General features: G+C 37.8%; 1 protein-coding gene across 2 annotated transcripts in view; it reads left to right on the plus strand.

Annotated features, from left to right (window-relative positions):
* Nucleotides 1–14,621, plus strand: part of LOC120529397 (cadherin-20-like) — a 131,291-nt gene that overhangs the window by 83,062 nt on the left and 33,608 nt on the right. For both annotated transcript variants that reach the window (XM_039753157.1, XM_039753156.1), the window contains one exon: nucleotides 11,319–11,702. In XM_039753157.1, coding sequence (XP_039609091.1) covers nucleotides 11,469–11,702 — 234 coding nt within the window. In that variant the 5' untranslated portion in view covers nucleotides 11,319–11,468. The remainder of the gene's footprint in view (nucleotides 1–11,318; nucleotides 11,703–14,621) is intronic.

Below are 14,621 nucleotides of genomic sequence, written 5' to 3' on the forward strand. Positions count from 1 at the left end.
TGTGGACACTATAGACCCCATGTGCGGACAAGCTGTAATCAGGTTGACAATTGAACACAGGTTTTTAGAAATGTAAAACAGCAGTATTGATATATTCATCCATCTGAACCAATTTATTCTATGGCAGAGTGCTGACAGCCATAGGCAGTCCCAGTAAATGGATGCCAATCAATCAAAGGATTTGAATACAGTAAGAAAGACTGACAGATGTTAACATGAATCTTACTTGAAGGAAACCGGGGTGTCCAAATAAACTCAAACATGGGGAGAATATGCAAACTACACAAAAATTGGGATTTTGGAGTTAAAAGTAAACACTACACCTCCATTATCCTCTTAAAAGTAATAAATAATGTAAGCAAAAAAGGCTAATAACATCAATAATAAAAGTTAAAGCTTACAAGAATATCCTGTCTACAAACATGGTCAGATCTAATATGAAACTAATGAATCTTAAGCTTCAGGGCCCCTATTCCTGGAAGTGCCGCAGAAGCGACTTTAATCCTCATTGCTTAAACATTTTTGGGTGTCTACTGTATGAGAAAGGTTTTTAAAACCCCTACATGGGGACGGTGACTTGTCCTGGAACAGCACCACAATAGCATAGGTATGATTCCTGTCCCAGTCATTATTTGTGTGAACTTTACACATTATAGCCTAGAGCATGTGTGAGCACAATGGCGTCATATCTGTAAGTTGGCCACCATAAAAGTTCAAGCTTCAGTGCCCCAAAAACATATGTCCGCTACTGTTTACAAATAGGCAGTCTTGGAAGACAGACAGAGAAATCAGTATATACACAGGCCTATCCTTTATTCTAGTCAAACAACACCTCAGCTATTTCTAGTATACTTTTCACATATCTACAATTAAGTTCCTGTATTTCATTACTTCAAAGCTTTTCATGTTGAGATGTTGTTGGGAAAGGTCAAGACAATTGAAAGTACTCACTGAATTTCAACTAATACATGCTAAAGGAAAAATATAATTAGCATTTTTCCAGCATCTTGAGGGAGCTGAAGTGTAAAAGAGTTCAGTAAATATGAGTGCTTGTTTTGTATTATTGTTTGTTTTTCTGTATATCTCATTCCCCACACTGTTTCATCTATCATTGTTAATTGTTTCTCAAGACATTCTATTGTATTTATTTAAAAGATGCAAGATCCAAGGTCAGCTAAGGTCTAGAAATGATACTTTATTTCTCAGTTAGAAATCAGGCATTGTATGCGGATGCATTGGCATTGAACATTTGCTTTGAAGGTGCTGTATACTCTCATAATACACTTTTGATGCCTAGTGTGAAATCGCCTTTAACAACTCACTTTGGAACAACTAACACACCATTCACACTGGATCAAAGCATTGAAAATAATAATCAGAATGATTTCACAGCCACATACAAAGGACTGAAGGAAACCAGACCAAAGGCGAATTTTAAATTCAGACCATAGTTTAAAGTGAAACAAGGGATAGCAAAAGGTGATTACAAAATGTTACCAAGGGTGGTCTGTCTTGTTAAATATCTTTAATGCAATTCTGAGAAACACAATCTACAAAGTTGTATGCACCATTATTGGATCCAAGATTGTATTTGTTGATTACGCATTAGGGACTTTTCCCTTTTAAAAACATAGCAGTGATTGACTCCTTTAAAAAAAGATGTTCAGGGATTTTTTTTTGGTGGAAGGTAATTAGGCAGCATGTCACCTCACTGCAGAAGTTAAAATGGATGAACGCAAGCCGTGACCTTAAGTAAACTCTATGGCTAATCGCACTTCATTATAACAAAGGCCCTCTTGAATGCTGAGAAAAGGCTGCTAATAGAGCATCAGCATTCCTCTGGTCAGTATTGCTATTTAGACACTGAAAAAGGGGATGTCAAGATGGACTCCCTAGGGAATAATGAAATAATAGAATCAAGGCACATCAGCTCCTGTTTAAACAATGATTAACTGGTTATTTAAATTCTAATTTGGGGTGCAATATGTTGTTTGTTGAGTATGTACTGAGAAATAGCAATTGAATGCTTTATTTTCTATTTGTCTGCCACCTTTATAATAGTATATTGTCTTAAAAAAATTACATTGGAAGCAGTATTTTAACTAAATACATCTTCAGGAGAAGCAGAGGCAGATGGCTGTCCAAACAAGCCGTCCATGTCTCATAGCTCCTTGCTAGAAGAAACTGAAAGAGAATATGCAAAATGTGTGTGTAAATGTGTTCATTTACTTTTTTTCTGCAACCTTTTTGTCTAGAGCAGTTGATCCAACACATGTTTATGGGCATTTAAAATGAAAGGGGCACTTAAAAGAAGATTAGATATGACAGTGATCATGGCCAGTACCTTTTAACTGCATATCCATTGCTTGTATGAAAAGATATTTAAAAAAAAAAAATTAGCTACCCCTACGCTTCCCACACTACCAGAGGATGCTCCTTCACCCATATCCCAACATAGACAGACGTGGACACAAGTCTTGCCACACAACACAGCTTTATTACTGTGGGGAAGAACTTTTGTCTTGTTCCACACTGCATCACAGTTTCCAAGCACAAAACACAAGGCAACACAGTCCTTCTTTCTTCCTTTCTCTTCCTCGTTCCGCCTCCACTCCTCCTCTGGCAAGCTTTGTCCCTCTTCCTCCTGACTCTGGCTCTCTGAGTGAAGTGAGGTGGCTGCACCTGGGAGCATTTCAGGTGGCTCATCAGCGTTATCTGGAAGTACTCCAAGGTGTGGTGGAAACCCAAAGTAGGGCTCTGCAGCTCCCCCTAGTGGCCCCCATGGACCCCAACAGGGTTGCAGCGAACTTCAACTCCCAGCTTGCCTTGCAAGAATCTGTGGAGCCAGAGCAACCCAGGGGCACTGCCCTCTAGCACTCAGGGGGAGACAGCATCCTGTACACATCGGCTCCCTCAGTCCTTCTCATATATTGTCCTCCCAGCTGGAAAAGGACCACGGCTGTCCGTCACAAATGTTAAAAGCCTACCAGATCATTTAATTCTGAGCCCTTGTACACTAAGTGTCTTCTAAAATTTTCCACAGAAATTATTTCATATATTCAATAAATTCTGTCATGTTTTGCTGTTGTCCATGATATGAAATATAGGAAATAATGATATATGAAGGGGTCACATGCTTTGTGGGTGTGTTATCTGCAATCTAATATATAAAGCTAAATATGTGTTTGTTTGTCTAGTATGCCAATCCTCACCTTGAATCTGTAAACCGCAAATATTTGCATTGATATCCCAGGATAAGACCATAGGCCATGCCTTATTCCGAAATGTAATTGCAGTGATATCTTTTTAGGGACATGCCAATAAGAGGCATTTTTGGGACATGGCATGAGTGTGAAAAGCTGCTTACCATGATGATTTAGTTAGTTAGGCCAAAATGTTTTCACCCTGTGCAACTGATTTAGTGACTACACCTATACCTGCACTTTACTCCACCTTAGGCAGTGTGGGCTGCCTGGCTAGTTAATGATATTTACAATATGTAGTGTAATCCTCAGAGTTCAAAAGAAGATATGGTAGACATTTGTTGGGCTTATCTTATACATATAATCTACACAACTAATACATTTTAATAGCACAATGAATCATTGACACTTTGAGCCTTTTATTACATTTCAAAAAGTAGCATGGTGGAATAAAAATATACATAACTAAAAACCCAATCAGCACGTAGATAATTGTAGGGTGTATTGAAAGAGATCCTGTGTAAGTGTTGTGATGAGCCAGTATGTTAAAATGATGACTGTCCACTTTACTAGAATACAGTTAATTAAATACATGATTGTATTTGTTTTTAAATGCTACAGCTATACACTATTTCATTATTTTTTTTAATAAAATTTAGGCTTGGATTATAATCTGACAGAGTCAAGTGTCAAGGTGTGCCAGAGCATCACAAGAATGCAATCACACACATACTGACATCAAACTAATTTAAAGATGACAATCAGTCTAAAGAAAATAGTTAGGAGGTGGGAAAAAACCGGGCTACCAGAATGAACTGACATTGACATAAGGAGAACAATGACAGTCAGATTATGAATCCAGGACCACTGCATCACTTTATTCTGTCTGCAATATTCATCTGTTTGTCCACTTTCAAGCCTGCTTTATTGTATTGCAATACAATATTAAAATTACACAGTGTTAAAATTTCTAAACCCAGTTAATCCATCTTAGGGTTGCAGGACACAAAGCAAGAAACAGCCTGGGACAAGACACCAGCTCATCATAGGGTCACTTATTTACACACACTTTGCCAATTTGTAATCACCACTTAACCTGACCTGTATATCTATAAAAATGTTAAGGGAACACTGGACACATGGACATGTTGAGCAGACATCACACAGAAAACATGTGAGCATAAGATTAAATCCTAGAATCAACTGCCCCACTTAGTACAACCACCCAGTGGAGCCCTTAGCTTGTTAAAAATTCAAATTGTTTTTTTATTTCAAGTCACACTAAATCACTAGACTATAGACTATTTATGTGTCTGCAACAATTGCCTTCCAGTGAATCTAGCCCAAAAAACCTCAACAACAATGTATACTAGGTTAAATTCACAACTAGGTATATATTACATAATAGAGTTAGAGTAGGGCTGTGTCAGTGGGCATCTGGAAAGTTAAAAAAGTTAAAACGTTAAAGAAAAGAAGGCAAAAGGCAATATTTTGGATGTACTGCATAGCCTTCATCAGGGGCTGCACACTTCAACGTAGCATGTACAGTATATGACATAATAGGTACAGTAAAATTCACTAAAATGTGCAGTAGATGTCAGAAGCAGTTTTTCTATTAATTAAAATCATTAAAAAAACTAAAATTATTTGTAGAATTTTCCTACTGATACCTTAGAATGCCTGTGACATTTTAGTTATGCAAATTCTGGCAAAGCATACCAGAGCTTTTCCTTATGTGTGCAGATTTCTCTAACATTGACATGAACTTGCCTCACTAAAATATCTATCCTTCCTTTGCTAATGACTAGTAGTCTTGATCGGCAAAATTCACCAAAGTGTTTTTCAAAGCAAATATGCTGTGTTTGCAGGAGACCTTGTTTGCCAAATATTTTCCTGGAAAATCACCATGTGCCAGCTTACGAGAACATTTTTTTTCCAAGTGTCCCATGATGTTTTAAGATCATTGTCAATGTGGCTGTCGCTGGGTGACAAGAACACAATAAAATAAATCAATAAATAAACGCATGTGACAGTGCTGCGTGATACTTACCCCTGTCTGTAACTGCACTCATTTTACCAAAGGTAAACCTTGTTCTTCCACTCACAGTTGTTTCAAGCTCCCCCTCTCACTAAATTAAAAACACAAATAAAAATTTAAAAAATTGCAGCATTTTCATTTGAGGGGTATATTAGCTAACCATAATGACAATATTACGAATACTGTCACTGGTTATATAATACTCTTCCTGTCAGCACTGCATGGCTCATTATGCATGAAAATTAGCCACATGCTCAGCTACGATCCAAAAACAAGCCTTAAAGGAGCCCATCCGCTACCCTCAACAGAATACACAAGACATGCTATGTAATAATCAATACAAAAGATTTATTACTGTTTTACAAGGCGTTTCTTTGCTTTTGATGAAAGTATTTGCACAGATAATTTGGAAACAAAACATAACATTCTAGCTGTGCCTGGTGCTATATCAAACAATGCAACAAGCCAGTCCCATGCTTCCACTTTATGGCATGTGTGCCCCAAGAGTGGAACTATGTCAGTGCCATGATCTACACTCACCTAAAGGAGTATTAGGAACACCGTACTACTATGGTGTTTGACCCCCTTTCGCCTTCAGAACTGCCTTAATTCTACGTGACATTGATTCAACAAGGTGCTGAAAGCATTCTTTAGAAATGTTGGCCCATATTGATAGGATAGCATCTTGCAGTTGATGGAGATTTGTGGGATGCACATCCATGGCACGAAGCTCCCGTTCCACCACATCCCAAAGATGCTCTATTGGGTTGAGATCTGGTGACTGTGGGGGCCATTTTAGTACAGTGAACTCATTGTCATGTTCAAGAAACCAATTTGAAATGATTCGAGCTTTGTGACATGGTGCATTATCCTGCTGGAAGTAGCCATCAGAGGATGGGTACATGGTGGTCATGAAGGGATGGACATGGTCAGAAACAATGCTCAGGTAGCCCATGGCATTTAAACGATGCCCAATTGGCACTAAGGGGCCTAAAGTGTGCCAAGAAAACATCCCCCACACCATTACACCACCACCACCACCACCACCTTGCACAGTGGTAACAAGGCATGATGGATCCATGTTCTCATTCTGTTTATGCCAAATTCTGACTCTACCATTTGAATGTCTCAACAGAAATCGAGACTCATCAGACCAGGCAACATTTTTCCAGTCTTCAACTGTCCAATTTTGGTGAGCTCGTGCAAATTGTAGCCTCTTTTTCCTATTTGTAGTGGAGATGAGTGGTACCCGGTGGGGTCTTCTGCTGTTGTAGCCCATCCGCCTCAAGGTTGTGCGCGTTGTGGCTTCACAAATGCTTTGCTGCATACCTCGGTTGTAACGAGTGGTTATTTCAGTCAAAGTTGCTCTTCTATCAGCTTGAATCAGTCGGCCCATTCTCCTCTGACCTCTAGCATCAACAAGGCATTTTCGCACACAGGACTGCCGCATACTGGATGTTTTTCCCTTTTCACACCATTCTTTGTAAACCCTAGAAATGGTTGTGCGTGAAAATCCCAGTAACTAAGCAGATTGTGAAATACTCAGACTGGCACCAACAACCATGCCACGCTCAAAATTGCTTAAATCACCTTTCTTTCCCATTCTGACATTCAGTTTGGAGTTCAGGAGATTGTCTTGACCAGGACCATACCCCTAAATGCATTGAAGCAACTGCCATGTGATTGGTTGATTAGATAACTGCATTAATGAGAAATTGAACAGATGTTCCTAATAATCCTTTAGGTGAGTGTATATTTGTATTTACCTATTGCTAGTTGGTTGCTGTTTGTTACATTTTGTTAATGGTATTCATTCCATCTGCATCTTTTGTTGTTTGAGGCACAGTTGTTATCACTGCTGCCTCACAGCTCAGATCACATATTTAGCCACCATAATCGGTCCAGCATAGTTGGAATATTTTCCAAAAGCCCTCAGGTATACTTAAAAGACCATTGCACCATTATAATCCACTCAAAACTAGTTCAGTTCCTCCTTCCCCACTGATTTAAACTGGCTAAATTCTGGAGTTCAGTGACGTTCGTAAACATTTTTGTGATTTTGCCAAACTCATGGTAAAATTAACTCTGTACAGTTTGTTCATCAAGGATGATTAGCAAGATGTGCAACTTTGTGTTACAAAAATGAATCAAATTATGGGATGCTGGTGTCTGGTCTGTCTTGATTGGCTTCAAATCCTTATGATACCCTATGACATCTTTGTTATCTGACAAAATAAGGACGTATAGATTTAATAGTAAAATAAACGGAGAGCCTTGCAACTGTTTGCTGCCTAGGGAAATAAATTGACTATGAAATGCCTAAATTCAAACAGCAGGACTTCAAGATTTGAATCAAATAATTTTGAGGTGAAAAAGGAGATACTAAAGTGATGCAGGAAAAACATGCAGACTACATACACTGCACAACTTGAACGCAAGACTCTGGGGCTGTCCAGGAGCAGACTACAAACCACTTCGTGGTCCAGTGTTTTTTAGATAGCACAACTTATCTGTTCTTTCTGCACTATGACTCTGCACTTCTTTCAAACAAGAGCACCAGACTGCTGGTTTCTTTTACACAAACTGGTGGGTGAAGATCAAAGTTGCATTCAGTCCCATTCTGATTAACCTAATGACTTGTGCTTGATGCATTTCTGATATTTATCTACAGTAATCCCTTGCAATTCATGAGGTTTAAGGGCATAGGGCTCCCATAAATGCGAAAATCCATGAATATGATTTTAGCCCATGATTACTCTATATTGTAAATTCAGTCAGTCAGTCAGTCAGTCAGTCATTATCCAACCTGCTATATCCTAACACAGGGTCACGGGGGTCTGCTGGAGCCAATCCCAGCCAACACAGTGTGCAAGGCAGGAACAAATCCCAGGCAGGGCACCAGCCCACTGCAGATATTGTAAATTGCACTAATTTTGATGTAAAAAGTTGCAAGAAACATGAGATAAAATGAATGCTGTGCAATCACATCACGTGTGTAACACTGGCTATTGAGACCAAGATATGTAGCATCCCCCAGACAAAGTTTGTAGTCTAGCAGTTCCCTTACTTATGTGGACCCTAAGATGAACTTGTGGGTATATTTATGGTAGTAAATGACAAACAAGATTAATATTACAGATATAAAAGAAATCCAAGAAAACACTATGTACAAAACGATAAACACACACAACACAGTCTAGTTTCAAAAAGACACCACCAATTGTGATCCTGCTGGCTTGGTATTTCCCACTTTTGTACCTAGTGCCCTCATCTTTCACCCAGCAAGCTTTGTGGCAACCACTGAAACTGCTCAATGACACAGTGCTCCCCAGGTTGCTGGGATTTTCAGGTAATTTAAGCAGCTGGGCTACAGCATCATCTGAGTTTTTATGCAATGGGTCCCAAAACTTGCAAAATAATTTCCAATTAATTATTGACAACAAATCCGCGAATAGGAAGATCTGCTAATCAAAAACCTGCAAATTGCAAAGGCTGACCTGTACTTTCTTTTGTTTCATATTACTGTGGATACCTTTAAGCAGGCAAATAATACTGAATTTTTGTACTTCTTTGCTGGCTTGCACTACACAGCCTTGACTGGTAAAAACTAGAGGTGGAAGTGCAAGCGTGCAATTAAAAAAAAAAAAAAAGTCCTCATTTTAACTCCATTACTACATTGGAAATTTCAGGTTACACATGTGAATGCAAAACCAAGGGCAGAACAAGAATACTGCAGGGCCAACAGAAATACTGCAAATGAGCTGGTAACACATCTGTGGCACCCTGCATGAAGAGAATTTCACATACTAGAAAAAGCAATAAAAAATGATGGGAAATTGAAAAAAACTGCTTAATATGACAAAGCTTAGGGTTATTATAAACATTTTAATAGGAAGTTAAATTACAGGGGAAAGCTTTTTTTTCTATTTTGCACATCTGGTAGTTTGTGCCCCAGTGGCCCTTAATAAAGGAACTGCCACAGCTAAGAGTGACAAATGGCAAGTGAAAAAGGTAATGATCGAAAGAACTAATCTCATGGTAAAATATTAGGTACAGTCTGCTCTACTCAGTGCCTTCATAAATCACTCAATTGAATAAAAAAATATAACATTCTCAAACTTACTTAATTTATTTCAGCAATGTAGCCAGTCCTAACAGCACTGGACACAAGGTAGACAGCAAGCCTAAACATGCCACCAGCCTATCATAGGGCCAACTTATACACACACACATACACACCCAATGCCAATTTACATAGGCAATCATACTAACATACGCATAACTGGACATGCAAATTGAACCTAAGATGTTACATCAATATATTGATGAGATACTAGTGCTAGCCACTGTGCTAAACAAAAATATGGCATATGAATTCTTAAACCAGAAGAACTTCGATTGTATACCATGTGAAATTCTTGCATTCTTTTATAGCCAAAATAGAAAATCAATTGAAGAAAGAAAACAAATAAGCTTTGAATGGCCACAATCTTTTATTTATTTATTTATTTTTGTAGCATTCAAGGCTTTTGTTCTGTGGTTCCTAATGTCATGTTCAAGCATCACAGTCTTTTTTTCTTTCATTGCTTTCATTTTCTTTTGGAGGCCTGTGTTTTATTACAAGTTTCTCTATAATCTTCCAGGGTCACTCCATTCTGTCTGATGTAGGGGAGATCCTTGGCCACATTTCCCATTAATGATGCCTCCTACTTGCTGTCTCTTTACTCCTATCTCATTTTTCACATTTTAACATATGATGATCTACAGTCGTGGCAAAAAGTTTGGAGAATGACACAAGTAATGGTTTTCACAAACTTTTCTGCTTCAATGTTTTTAGATCTTTTTGTCAGATGTTTCTATTGTATACTGAAGCATAATTACAAGCATTTCATAAGTTTCAAAGGCTTTTATTGACAATTACATTACGTTTATTCAAAAAGTCAATGTTTGCAGTGTTGGCCCTTCTTTTTCAGAACCTTTGCAATTCTCCTGGCATGCTGTCAATCAACTTCTGGTCCAAATCCTGACTGATGGCAGCCCATTCAATGCTTGGAGGTACCAAAACATCCTCCGAGAGCAACTTCTCCCAACCATCAAAGAACATTGTTTAGTGATGAACAATGCCTTTTCCAGCATGATGGAGCACAGTGCCATACGGAAAAAGTGATAACTAAGTGGCTCAGGTAACAAAAACATCGAAATTTGGGCTCATGGCCAAGAAACTCCCCAGACCTTAATCCCATTGTGAACTTGTGGTGAATCCTCAAGAGGCGGATGGAAAAACAAAAACCCATAAATTCTGACAAACTCCAAGCATTGATAATGCAAGAAAGGGCTGCCATCAGTCAGGATTTGGCCCAAAAGTTGATTGACAGCATGCCAGGAGAATTGCAGAGGTCTTGAAAAAGAAGGGCCAACACTGCAAATATTGACTCTTTGCATAAACATAATGTAATTGTCAATAAAAGCCTTTGAAACTTATGAAATGCTTGTAATTATACTTCAGTATACCATAGAAACATCTGACAAAAGATCTAACAACACTGAAGCAGCAAATTTTGTGAAAACCAATATTTGTGTCATTCTCAAAACTTTTGGCCATGACTGCATTATTTTGTTTTCACCAATGGTTGAAAATTATTTTAATTGTGTCATAATAATGTGCATCTTGTGAGATAGAATATTTTTGCTTGTACAAGAAGAATATTCAAATGTGCAGTGACTCACATTATACTGGAAAGTTAAGGAGTTTCTCATACCATACTGTTTATCCATGTAGCGCATGTGAAATTTGCAAATTGAGGGCAGATATTTTCATATATTGGCACTTTAATAACCCGGTACTTGTGATGTGCCAGACTAGTAAACATGTAATTTACAGTATGCCTTGCTTAAAGAACTGATGAGCACAGAAATATTATTAGAGAAGAGCATATCTAGTAAATCAGTAAATCAATAACAATGATGCATATTCACGTGTAAGACAGATGAATGAAATGTCATTTTATATTTATTCAGCTTATTGCTTTCCAATTTGGTAACTTGAAGCTGATATTTAATATTGTCTTCTCTCCTAGGAGTGCAAAGAATATCGTATTCAAAGAAGACATCTTCCAAAAACTGATCCACTAAACTGCAAAGCGTTTTGCTTCATTTACAACCTTTTCCTCTTTCAAAAAGGAGCATTCTTCTGAAAATTCACGCCGCTTTGACATTTTCTTTCTAAAATGACCAACAATCAGTCTTTGAAAGCCACGTTTCTCATGTGTACTGCAATTCTAGCAAGTGTACTGCACACTACTAGCAAGGCCCTCACATTGCAACCGAATGGAGAGCTAAAAGGTCAAGTGGAAAATGTTGACAGGGCAATGCATCACTTAAGGGTGAAAAGAGGCTGGGTCTGGAATCAGTTCTTTGTTCTGGAGGAGTATACCGGCTTGGAGCCTTTGTATGTTGGCAAGGTGAGTCTGTCATTTTTGATTGAGACTGTTTGCTGTGTAATGCTAAAAGTGTCAGACAAACAAGTATAGACTGATGTCACTATAAACTGTAAACTTGCAAGTTAAGTATATCAAAGCATAAGTCCTGATATATGTTTTTTTAACCCCACTTTACACGTTCTTTGGTTTCCTTTAAAGGATTTAAATAATCTTTAGACGTAAGGAGTACTGTAACAGATTTTTAGCATATTCTGTACTGTTATTTAAACCTACACTCTCACATACTGAAAATGCAATCCAGGTGATACAAATATCAATGAGAAGTGCAAGTAAATTAAAAGTATGACTTTAAAAGAACTTCACAGGTATCTTTCTAATCTAATCTAATGTTGTGTGCAACGTGTACCATGAAATTCATAAGGACAATTAGTACTCACAGAACTAAAATTCAGAGATTTCTTTCATGCACAGGTCATAGGGTTCCTCAGTAGCTACCCATACTGTTCTGCTAGTACGCACTTTGAATATATGCAGAACGTACCAAAAGTACAGATTATCTAACGTTTTCAACATGATAAATAAATATTTAAACAGCAGGAAATCTCTTTAGAAAATTGTACTACAGAAAGGCCCAGGGAAGTCATTGGTTTGTACTGTTTTAACTGTCAAAATGAGTCAAGTGATGTGCCTTTTGTCAAAAAAATGATGGTGATACTGCCACAGCACTAATACATGGATAGATATTGTTTATTGAAAACCAGTTTTAGGTGCTAGAGCAATATTCTAAATCATTCCCTCCCATTTTAATCACTACATAATGTCCTATACATTAAGAAGATAACAAAATACCACAAGAACATATTTATTTTGTGACAGATTCAGCCACCCCTAGATAGATTGTCAATCTATCACATGTCATATTCTTGAACACACTCACACTTACTAATACCAGGTCTCTTCAGAGCTTCCAATTAAACTACCTTGCAATTACATGGACAAAAACCTAAGCAGTCACTGAAATAATGTGCATACACCTCAAAGACTGAAATCTGGCTTGGACTCAACCCAAATCTTTTGAGCAGTGAGACAGCAGCTCTAACCACTGTGCCACTCTAAATCTAAAGATTCCATTGTAAATTTCTAATTGGAGTGCTGTGTACCTAATGCAGAAGTCCATCAGACATTTGCTCTTCAGCAACTGGCTGCACATATGCATTTCATACACAAGCATCCCTATCAAAAGACTCAAGAGTTCTCTAATGGAAATTTCTTGCTTCTTTTCTATTTTATTTCATAAATCATAAGTCAATAAAGATAAATGTATATATGCATAGCAGCTGTTATGGTTAGAATGTAAAAATAAGATCCTGGAAAATCATTTTGGAGATGTCAACAGGAAAAGCTGCAAGGGTAGTAGATGCTTTACAGTTGGCTATGATTTGATGTAACAACAGTTGACAAGCTTCTTTGAAACCATAACTCTGTGCTTGTTCTCCCTGAGGGAAACACTTCTTAGCATGGCAGTTTTAGAACTATAGCTTCAGGGAGTCCCAGTAGCAGATGAAAAAGAACAAGGTAATTGATAGCTGTGCTGTTATCATTCTGATAGGTTTGGACACTTTCTGACTGGTTACAATTGTAAATCTTTTAATCTTTTGAAGGCTTTCTTTTTAACACTGAGGGTTATCATTAAGTAGAATTATGGAGACAGCTAAGATCTAGAAAAATTCAGAGGAACTGGAAGTTATTCTCTGGCACCAGAACAATGGTTAAACTTTATATGGGTTTTAAGGGGTTGCCAGGCATCAAAGACAGTTAAAGCAGAGGAAAATTATCTTCAGGCTGGCCAGAGGCAGTAGATTTATACTACCATGGACATGCCGGGCCCTTAGACCAAATACAGAAGATATTTAGCACACAAGCATTTGTCTATAGAAAAGGAAAAATGTTCCTTCAAGGATCATGTGGAGCACTGTAAGTTACTTGGGGATGCCCTTGTAGAATTCCAATATTTCATCCCATAATTAACTCCAGGTTGTTTAAATGGTGTTTAAAGATGACTCCAAGTTTGTAGGGTGGTGGTGGTGGCGGTATTGAGTTACTTAAGTGAGCTGGTTGAGGATACATGAGTGACTAAAGAAGTAAAAATTCTGTTTATTGTGTTACCTTTTTAACTGACATAAGAGTCCCAGTACATTCCTCCTGGAAGTCTCTGCTGCCAGGAGTGTCAGTGATAAGACATAGTTTCCCTGAAGATCCTTATCTGGACCTCATCATACATTACCTTCAGTGTTCTAAATGACTGAACATATATGGAACTACTGCCCTGTGGTATGAGCAACAATAGGTAAGGGATCCTCCAACATGCACCGAAAGACATAATTTCTGACTCCTCCAAACTGGAAGTCCACTGATGTTGATGTATCAGTTGGTAAATTGAGAAAGTTGGGTTTAGTTACACTTACAGTGGAAAGTTCTACCTGGTGGGTACAGTAGTATAAGTAGATACTCATTTTTAGAGCACACAGCGTGTAATATTAATAGTTTTATCACACTACCTTACATTTAGTGCACCCTTTGCTGCTACTACAGAGCTCACAGTTGATAGCAGTGTATTTAAGACCCACAAATTCTATTCCTGATTCTTACTATTTAGCAATATAATATTCACACATTAATCATAACAGCCAATAGAGGTCTGTGTGTCTGTACATAAGAAAGCGTACTTTAACAATAAGAGATTTAATATTTTGGCTGCATGAGCTTGTACATATCATACTTACAGTGCCCAGTTTCAAGCCTTTAAAAAACAATAGACAGACAGACAGACAGATATAGATAGATAGATAGATAGATAGATAGATAGATAGATAGATAGATAGATAGATAGATAGATAGATAGATAGATAGTGAACAGTAACAAATGTACACCTTTTTTCT

This window comes from Polypterus senegalus, chromosome 5 (assembly GCF_016835505.1).
Source record: "Polypterus senegalus isolate Bchr_013 chromosome 5, ASM1683550v1, whole genome shotgun sequence".
Taxonomy (NCBI): domain Eukaryota; kingdom Metazoa; phylum Chordata; class Cladistia; order Polypteriformes; family Polypteridae; genus Polypterus; species Polypterus senegalus.